At 44.0% G+C, this 9227-nt stretch overlaps 1 protein-coding gene across 1 annotated transcript; it reads left to right on the top strand.

Annotated features, from left to right (window-relative positions):
* Positions 1-201: 201 nt before the first annotated feature.
* LOC140587458 (THO complex subunit 5 homolog) lies at positions 202-8510 on the top strand. The gene is made up of 10 exons (XM_072708722.1): positions 202-345; positions 1593-1701; positions 1819-1920; positions 4672-4768; positions 5454-5565; positions 5843-5946; positions 6362-6449; positions 6769-6884; positions 7004-7194; positions 8337-8510. Exons 1-10 carry the CDS (start codon positions 297-299, stop codon positions 8398-8400), a joined length of 1032 nt encoding a protein of 343 aa, XP_072564823.1. The 5' UTR covers positions 202-296; the 3' UTR covers positions 8401-8510.
* Positions 8511-9227: the final 717 nt, after the last annotated feature.

Here is a 9227-nt window from a genome sequence, read left to right as displayed (position 1 = left end):
CCATGTCTGCAAATTAATGTGTATGTTGAGTTGTTTAAAACGTGTGAAACATGATGAGCATATACATTTTCTGTTTTGATTTGTGTGTGGTTGTCAGATACATATGTATGTGTATGTATGTATAATCAGAGTGAGTGTTAGCATTCCATGGGCGTCCTGTCCCAGTTTAAGCAGCAGCAGTGTGATGGAGGGTGGAGTCTGACAGATGCTCTTGGCTCTGTTGTGTTGCTGTTCTCTTTAAGCAGAAGAGACGGCGGCCAACACTCGGTGTACAGCTGGATGACAAGCGCAGGGAGATGCTGAAGCCTCATCCCCTGTCCCTCTGTGTGGACCTCAAGTGTAAAGGTGTGTGTAGACCTTGAAAGTACCTCACCATTAACTCCAGTTGTTAAGGTATTTTGCTTGGGCCCTGCGTGCGGTGTCTGTCTGGTGAAGCGGGCCGGTAGCACTCACTGCTAGTGCTGTCTTTGGATACTGCAGGCAGTGACTGTGTGGGTGCGTGGGCTGCCTCTGCATTGCAGGCGTAACCTGACCTCTTCCCCTCCCCATCCCCACATCCCATCCTGTGGCCCTGGCTGCCCCTGTGTGTGATGCAAAGCCACACGGCCAGAGGGGATCCAAGGTCACGCAGAGCCTCTGCCAGCTACTCTCCAGCAGAGCCAGTTCCAGGCTGAGCTGCAGCACGTAGACTGGCTGCAGAAAAACTACCAGCTACTAACATGTGGTGGCTGCTTCAATTTGGGCTCTCCTCATCTGTTTTAACACAGCTTAGGCTAACTCTGCTTTAGAATTGCCTATGGGAGGTATGTCTACATGCCCAATAGGGACTGAAAGTTACTCTTTGCTTTGTTGCATCATCTCTGATCCACTAATGTGCCTCCTGCTTTGCTATGATGCACAGGGAGAGCCTCATGAAGGGCTTTGCTGCACTGCAGCACATTATTCCTGTAGCTGACATGCTTAGCTAACACTCCCTGTGAAAATCTTATGCTGTGTAACTTTGGCAGCGTGGGGGAAAAATACCCTGAAACTGTAGTTAGAATGCTAGTGTAATAGGTTTTTTGTGACTAGTGAAGAAAGGGAATGTGCTGCAGCATCTGTCAGTGTGGCAGGAAGTTTAATTATTTTCTTGGGCTAGAGGAGCAGCTTCTCACACCAATGATGTCACAAGCAGGATTTTTTACTTTGACTCCAGTGGGCAGGAGTCATTCTTTTCTGTCAGAGCTCTGCAGGAGCCCAAGGTCAGAGCTGTAGGCAGAGGTTTTCTCTCTGAAGGTCACCTTTGTGTTTTTTTCTTTGCCCCTTTTCAGTCTGTCTCTGACATTGCTGAGCATTTAATTAACGCATAAGCTCAGCTTGCTGGTACTTTGACAGCATCATGAGGGTTGGGCTGTTTGAACGTGCTGCAGCTCTTGCCAATGCCGCTATGGACTCAGAAACTGTGCATCTGACCTTGTGGAATGACGATAGCTTTCGGTTTACTGCCATATCTGGAGTTTGGCCTTATGTCTTAGAGCATGGTAACTGTCCCATGGACCCCATGAGTCTGTGATGTATCGCCGTGAAGCCAACGGACCGCTTCGCTGTTGTAGATGGCAGTGTTCTGCATCTATTCTTCTACTACCTGATGAACCTGAACATTATGACTGTGAAGGCCAAGGTGTCTACAGCTGCAGACCTGGCCGGAGCCATCAGTGCTGGGTAAGACCTGCATTATTGCTCTTTCTCAGACATGAAAAATCATACTTGCACACTCCTGAGTTTCTGATACTGACACCGAAATGATTGATTTCTTATTCCCTGTCTTCTGTCACTCAGAGAGCTGCTGAATTCAGAGACTTTGCTCAGCTGCCTGTATGCTAATGACAAAGGTTCAGAGACTCCTAATCCAGCCAATCGATACCAGTTTGACAAAGTGGGGTAAGATATTTTCATATTCATGGTACATGGCCTTGATGTATTTAACTGCTTGGTCTTTATACCTCATCCTGGCGGGCTGCAGTGTGCAGCAAGCCTCACCAAAATCGCTAGCCCGATGTCCCGGGACAATCAGGCTACCAAAATGTAACACCCTGCCCAACAGGTTATTTAAGTAGAATTTAATTCTCTACTTTATTACCCTTTTCTGGCCTTTTAATTTGATATTTGGATGAAAAACTTTGAAAACCAAACAAAATGTTGATCATGATGACGTGTTTGTCCACTAGGAAGTGTGCACTTAAAACCTTGATTTATGCACAGTGGAGAGAGGTTAGGACCATGTGCTGATGCAGCGCATTGCCGCACCCATCACATGATGAACCACCTCGGATGAGACCCGAGTGCAGTCGTGCGGTGGGTGATACCACAGCACCACACTAGTTTGAGTGGAATGGAACAGTGTGAAGTTTTTCCGGTGCCTGGAGTGACTTATAGGAGGGTTGCTATTTATTGCACAGTCGCCTTGTGCCATCATCTCAGTGCATTGTCGGTCAGCCTAATAGACTACTCTGAGTACTTTAAAGAAAGCAAATTGTTGATTGATTTATTTTATCCCTGTATGTGTACCTACATGGACTATCTGAGGAGTTGTTTCTTTTTGCTTGATGTCTGTGTTGTTAACAGACTGCTGTGTCCCAAATTTACTGCTGGTTTTAGTTAATTTTGACTGGTTTGCCTAACATGAATGGATAAGAATGGCCTTTAGGATTGGACTTGTCAGAATTCATTTTACCAAAATATGAAGATTGAATTTTTCAATTCAGTTTTATTTGTATAGTGCTTTCACTACATTACATTGTCTCAAAGCGATTTCCAACATTCCCGCCCAAAGCCCCCAGTGAGCAAGCCAGAGGCGACAGTGGCAAGGAAAAGCTCACTGGAAGAAAGAAACCTTTGGAGGAACCAGACTCAAAGGGGGAGCATATCCTCCTGGGACTGGCAGAGGAAGTTAAATGAGCAAGATGGCAAAGTCCCAATTCACACTGTCACAATTTTAACATTTGAGTCTCAAAGCGGGGGGCAGGCAGGTGATGGCAGGCAGCTGCTGCTTTAAATGGCAGGATGAACAGTGGTACGGCAGCAGGGCATATAGGGAAGACGTCACAGGCAGAAGGGTGAGTGGACCAGAATGACGCCACTGGTAGTGGAGATGTCATATGCAACAGGATAGGCAGGATATCTTGATTACTTGGGGTCTCCAGGCAGCACAGCCCAGGATGTGCAATTAATGTGTGCAATTAGCCAAAGTAGGGGAGACTAGAGGCAGTGCAAACAGTTCGGTGTGTGCAATATATAAGCTCCGGCAGATATGGCTGTGGCAGTATAAGTAGGAGGGAGAGGCAGGTGGGAATGCAGGCATGGGGAGTCTCTGAAACGTCAGCACTCCCAATTCCACAACCGATTGTGAAGCTAGAGTGACAGCACTGACAGCTCACTTTATCCAAAGCCAACAGCACCAATCCCATATTTGACTTTGGTGGCCTTGGAAGATTTATTGTTCACATGGACAAACTGATAACAATCGGTTAAATAGTAGTGAAACCAAGAGAGGGCTGTCCCCTTAATGCCACAGATTCTAGCCGGTCCAAGAGGATTTTATGGTCCACATATTGAATGCTGCCGTTAAATCTACTGATACCAACAAAGATATACAGCCACGGGCAGAATCATTCACTATTTTGATTAAAGCTGTTTTTGTCCTATGGTTTTGTCTAAACCAGACTGATTCATTAGCAATATTTTTCTATAGATAAGATGACAGGTGATGAACAATAACTTTTTCCAGGTTCTTTGAAATGAATGGAAGATTTGATATACAGTAGGTCTATAATTTCCAGAATCACTAAGTTCAAAATATGGTTTCTTTAGAACTGGTTTAATAACAGCTATTCTTAAATGTTTTTCAACATTTCCAAGCCTTATGGATGAGTTTAACAAGTTTAACAGGGTAGCGCTAATCAGTGGTGCAATCTCCTTGAGGAATTTTGTAGGAAATGGGTCTACAGGGCTCGTAGAGGATTTGCAGAAGGAAACTAAACTCAAAAGTTCCGGTTGTTTTATAGGAAGGAAAGATTCAAAGGTGTCATTATCAGTATGAATAGGACTAGCAGGAGGCTGGTAGCTTTATGTAGCTACAAACGTGTACTGGATGGTCTGTCTAATCGAAGTTATTTTACCATTAAAAAATTTAAAAGTCATCACTCATAAAACGTTGTACTTGCGAGTTTAACGGCGAAGAATTCTGTGTTAACCTAGACACAGATTCAAATAGGAATTTAGGATTGTTTTTGTTCTCTCCTATTAGTCTGGAAAAAGTCACTGATCTAGCAGTTACTAGTGCTTGTCTGTACTTAGAGAGGCTCTCTTCCCAGGCAGATCTGAAAACTTCTAGCTTAGTTGAGTCCCATTTGCACTCTAGCTTGTGCATATGATCAGAAGAATGTCTGCCTGCAGATTTCAAAATTTTGCAAGCCCTGTGCAGGTTTTCTTTCTGCCTGCTTGAATTTATAATTTACCTGAGTGAGACTCTTCCTCTGTACTGAGGCACTTTAATTGTGGATCTGTAGATGCTGTTAGAGGCCCATGCTGTAGATTCCCATTTCATGGCACATAGTTTGTGTGCATGTGTTTCAGATGATTTGTCTTGCTGTTTATTAGCCACGGCCAATCTCCTGTGCTCTGACCACACAGGATTGCCACATTTGGGGACTACGTGTCAGAGCTGGGACACCCCTACATCTGGGTACAAAATCTTGGAGGGCTCCAGTTCCCCAGCGACAGGCCAGAGGTGACAATATGTCTGAGTGTGTGTCTGAGCTTATGTGTGTGTATGATTTATGTTTCTTTATCTAATGTAGGGCTGGAAGAAATTACTTTAGTATAATTATAGTCATGTGGTCAGGTGATCAACTAATCAGTTAGTTGGGCCAAAATGGAGGGTTTAAGAAAAGTGCAAATGCTTTGTTAAAGATACAACCTGATGTTGCTTTTAAGTCACAGGTATAACAACTTTACCCGGTATAGAGAATTTCTATTGAAACCAACACTATTCCATCATTTTTAAATCTTGACATTTCGCTTTACTGCTTGTATTTGTGTTTGTTGCAATACATCTCCCCTCTGCTGGTCTGGTGGAATATCACTGCTACATGCATACGCTGACTGTCTGCTCCATGGAAAAGTGAAAACAAAATACCGCACGCACAACTGTGCATGGACTGTAAAGTCTCGCAGAAAAGTGAAACATAAACTAGGCTTAACACCTTGACATTGCTAGGTGTCGATGTTATTGCAGTTTACACCGCAAACCACAAAAACACAACCATTTGGTGATATAAATATTTATTATTATTATTATTATTATTATTATTATTATTATCATCATCATCATTATTACTGATTATTGTGGCCATTAGAGATTGGTTGTTTCAGCCGTAATGTTATGTGTGTAATGAATGGTATGGTGTGCGCAGGCTCCCCCAGATGGAAAATCCCTGAGTGCCAGCCACATGGAGAGCAGCATGAAACTGCTGAAGGGCCGCCTGCAGTCTCGCCTTGCCTTGCACAAGCAGTTCAGTTCCCTGGGTGAGACTGTGCTGCTGCAGCAGCCTGCATTGTGCTTTGTCTGCTTATGTGGGGTGCAGTGTGCTGAGAGGGTGCGTGTGTGCATGTGTGCCTCCCTGCATACGTGCATGTCAGTCATTACTGCCCATCTCTTCCTGTGTGTCCTCATCTGTGTGTGTGTCTTATTAGCTTAGCAGTTGTGTAAGTTCATCAGCTTCGTCTTTGTATGCCTTTCTTAGCTGAACGTATTTTTTCACCTAGAGTTTGAGTCACAGCCAGAGTGATAACTGTCTTACAGAGCACAGCATAGTACCCGTATCAAGCGAATGTCAGCACCTTTTCCCAGCCAAAGTGGTCTCCCGTCTGGCCCGATGGACCACTATGACCTACCTGGAGTATGCGGTAAGTCCTGAGTTTATTGTTGTAGTTCAGTAATTCAGGTGGTGGATCCTGTTTCGGGAGGTACACCCTTCTTAACCATCTGGGGTCTAGGGGTAGGGAACACACATTCACTGACTGGGGCATGATCACACATTACATTCAATATCATAAACTTAATTCATGGCAAATTAATTATTTATTTGTTTTGGCATTAAACTCATCTTTATTTTAATGTACTTTGTAAATATGTAAGATTTATATTAAGTTTGTAATTAGTTATTTTAAGTTTGTATAGACATTGCAAAATGCAGTTTAGATCTCTTGCAGAGGGTTAACAGTACTATCATAAGTTATAAGCGTTAAGTTTTCTGTTTGTAGCTAGCGTAATGTTAAGGTGATGCTCGTCTGATGGCAGCTTGTGTTTCTGTGTCTGCAGGAGCTTCCCTATACCCAGCATGTAGTCCAGGCTGGCTTGGCGCAGGACACTGACCTGTACTTCCTGGCTCAGGTAGAAAGAGGCACTGGTGAGTCCTGGGAATACAGGCAAGCAGCAGAGCTACAGGCTGCTGTGTTGATTTCTACCTCCCTGTTATTCTCCAGTGAGCCTGCAGGTGGCAGTTGTGATGCAGGGGCATGGTGGGCCTCTTAGGGTGGGAATACAGGCAAGCAGCAGAGCTTCAGGCTGCTGTGTTAATTCCTGCCTCCCCATTATTCTCCAGCATGCCTGCAGGCAGCAGTGGTGATGCAGTGGTGTGGGGTGGCCTTGTTTAGATGGGAATACAGGCAGGCAGTACAGCTTCAGGGTGCTGTACTAGTAATTCCTATCTCTCTGTTATTCTCCAGCGTGCTTGCAGGCGGCAATGGTGCTAAACCCACGCTACCCTGAGGTCACCCCGCTGTTTGCACTCTCCCTCAACTGGAAAGGGGAGCGCACTGGCCGTACTGATGACAACCTGAGGGTGAGCACCTGTCCCCACTTTACTCTTACTCTGCCTTGGCTGTAGGTTTCGTAGCCAGAAGCAGCATTAAAACAAAGTATTAGGGATCTCTGGCTTGACTGACACTTCCCTCTGCTCAGGCCATGGAGAGCGAGGTGAATGTGTTCAGGATGGAGCTGCAGGGGCCCCGCCCAGGCTATCAGCTGCTGACCAATCAGCTGCAGCGGCTCTGCCTGTGCCTGGACGTGTATCTGGAGACAGAGAGCCAGGATGATAGCGTAGAGGGCCCACGTGAGTTCCCTCGGGAGAAGATGTGCCTGCGGACAGTGAGGTAAGCCTGTGAGCAGGGCCTCATACTGAGCGTGTGCGTGCCACATCCCACATCTCATCCAGCTATCACGCAGATGCTGTTTGGGTATTTATTTCAGTGTTTGAATTGCACACAAAGCTGTATGTCACCCATGGACAGTGAGGTAAGCCTGTGAGCAGGGCCTCATACTGAGAGTGTGCGTGCCACATCCCACATCTCATCCAGCTATCACGCAGATGCTGTTTGGGTATTTATTTCAGTGTTTGAATTGTACACACAGCTGTATGTCACCCATGGTAAAACAAAGCCTAGGGGCACTTTTCCACTGCGCCACGTGCCATATTTTTTGGTACTTCTGCTTATGTACCAATACCATTAGAAATTAAAGCTTAAATTGCAATCTGGTTGCAAGAACAGATACAATCAGAATGGCATGAATAAAGTATTTTATATAATATACTTGGAAAGCATGGTATTTTGTTGTAATAAATATTAGGGTATTTATAAAACAAAATGGAAGATTTGTTTGAAACAAATTTCTCACAAACCCATTTTGGAGTGATTTAAACTGCAAGGATGAAAATGATTGATTGTCTCAGAGCATGTATGCAGCACTCATACAAAAGCAGTGGAGGTAAACTTTAAATTGATCGATATATATATAGGCCTACTAGATAATCATTTTTTTCTATTGACAGATTTAGTGAAATTCCCTGCAATGTCCAAACAGAATTGAATGGAAGAAAAAGCCTGATATTAATCTGACTAGCAATGTAAGAATTGTATGTGCTTAACATACAATGACAGAATTAATATTGCACATCGTTTTGCCGTATAATATGCTACAGCCATTTTTTTCAAATTCAGTACTAAGTACCCCACCTCGCATTGTGATATCATTCAGCTCCGGTAGCACATTTTGCATTAGTGTAAAACCAACAACTTGAAGTACCGTACTTCTGGTACTTTTTTTAGTACCAAAAATACAGTACCTGGTGCGGTGGAAACGCACCTAACTGCTGTGTATTTTACTATTTGATCACTTATGCCTCAATGTAATATGTAAAAACATTGACAGCCATGTATGATTTACATGCTGGCTTTTTAAGTGTGTGAAAACATTCCCTCCATGGAGGCTGTGATGTCCCTCCTCTGTCCTTCAGGGGTCCGAACAGGCTGAAGCCTTTTAAATACAACCATCCCCAGGGCTTCTTCAGTCACCGCTGAGTGAAGATGAGGATTGCGCTACATGCCAGCCTCTCCCTTGAATGGCTTGTTTTTTTTTTTTACTTGTCTGTGAATTGGACAATAAAGGTGGTTGTTTTTCTGAGAATGCCTTTCCGTGTCTTGGAGATGTTCGGACTGACACATTCTGGTTTATATGCTCTCTTCCTCTCCATTCAGTTTTCCCTGTATCACTTAGTCATTCACTCTCCTGCTGCAGTCTCTGTTCTCCCCACCAGCCAACACCCACCCAGCTCTCTGCTCCAAGAAGACTAACAGCACTATCTAAAAATAGTAGCCGCTGCACCAGAGCTGATTAGCATTCTGCCGTAGCCCTCAGTCTTGCGCTGAGTCATTGAAACCCCACATGACAGAGGCTCTTCTCGAATCCCCAGGATCTCCTCCCACGTTCCATACAGATGCCATCCTATCTACCAGACACCTTTTTACACAAGCTGGTCTCTGTTACACTGGGTTCCCACACACACTGAAGCTCATTCTCGGTATTGAACATCACTTCACCTTGTTCTTTATTAGCAATTACTTTCCAAATTAACTTCTAATTTACTGATCACTTGACTTAAATGCTGCTTTAAAATAGTTGTACATACACCCCTCTTTTTTTCTTAGTTTATATGAATCTGTTAACTGCATTTTTTCAGGGTGTAAAACACTTTAAAATTATAATAAAATATTGGCAGCTGTGGTTGCCCATGTATTACTGTATTTTTACAGTATCACTACTGTATTTTTCTCATCAATTACTGTGAAGTTTATTACAGTACTCTAGAAGCAGCTGTGGTTGCCAGTATTTTACTGTATTAGTGTCA

This window comes from Paramormyrops kingsleyae, unplaced genomic scaffold (assembly GCF_048594095.1).
Source record: "Paramormyrops kingsleyae isolate MSU_618 unplaced genomic scaffold, PKINGS_0.4 ups251, whole genome shotgun sequence".
In the NCBI taxonomy this organism is placed as follows: domain Eukaryota; kingdom Metazoa; phylum Chordata; class Actinopteri; order Osteoglossiformes; family Mormyridae; genus Paramormyrops; species Paramormyrops kingsleyae.
This window is presented reverse-complemented; position numbering and strand designations above follow the sequence as displayed.

What these genes read in the sequence shown, in the direction of transcription:
- LOC140587458 (XM_072708722.1), top strand. Translation starts at nt 297, where the DNA reads ATGCTGAAGCCTCATCCCCTGTCCCTCTGTGTGGACCTCAAGTGTAAA. An exon ending in TGTGGACCTCAAGTGTAAAG is followed by an intron (nt 346 to 1,592) that starts GTGTGTGTAGAC and finishes TCGCTGTTGTAG; the next exon opens with ATGGCAGTGTTCTGCATCTA. An exon ending in TCAGGTAGAAAGAGGCACTG is followed by an intron (nt 6,450 to 6,768) that starts GTGAGTCCTGGG and finishes GTTATTCTCCAG; the next exon opens with CGTGCTTGCAGGCGGCAATG.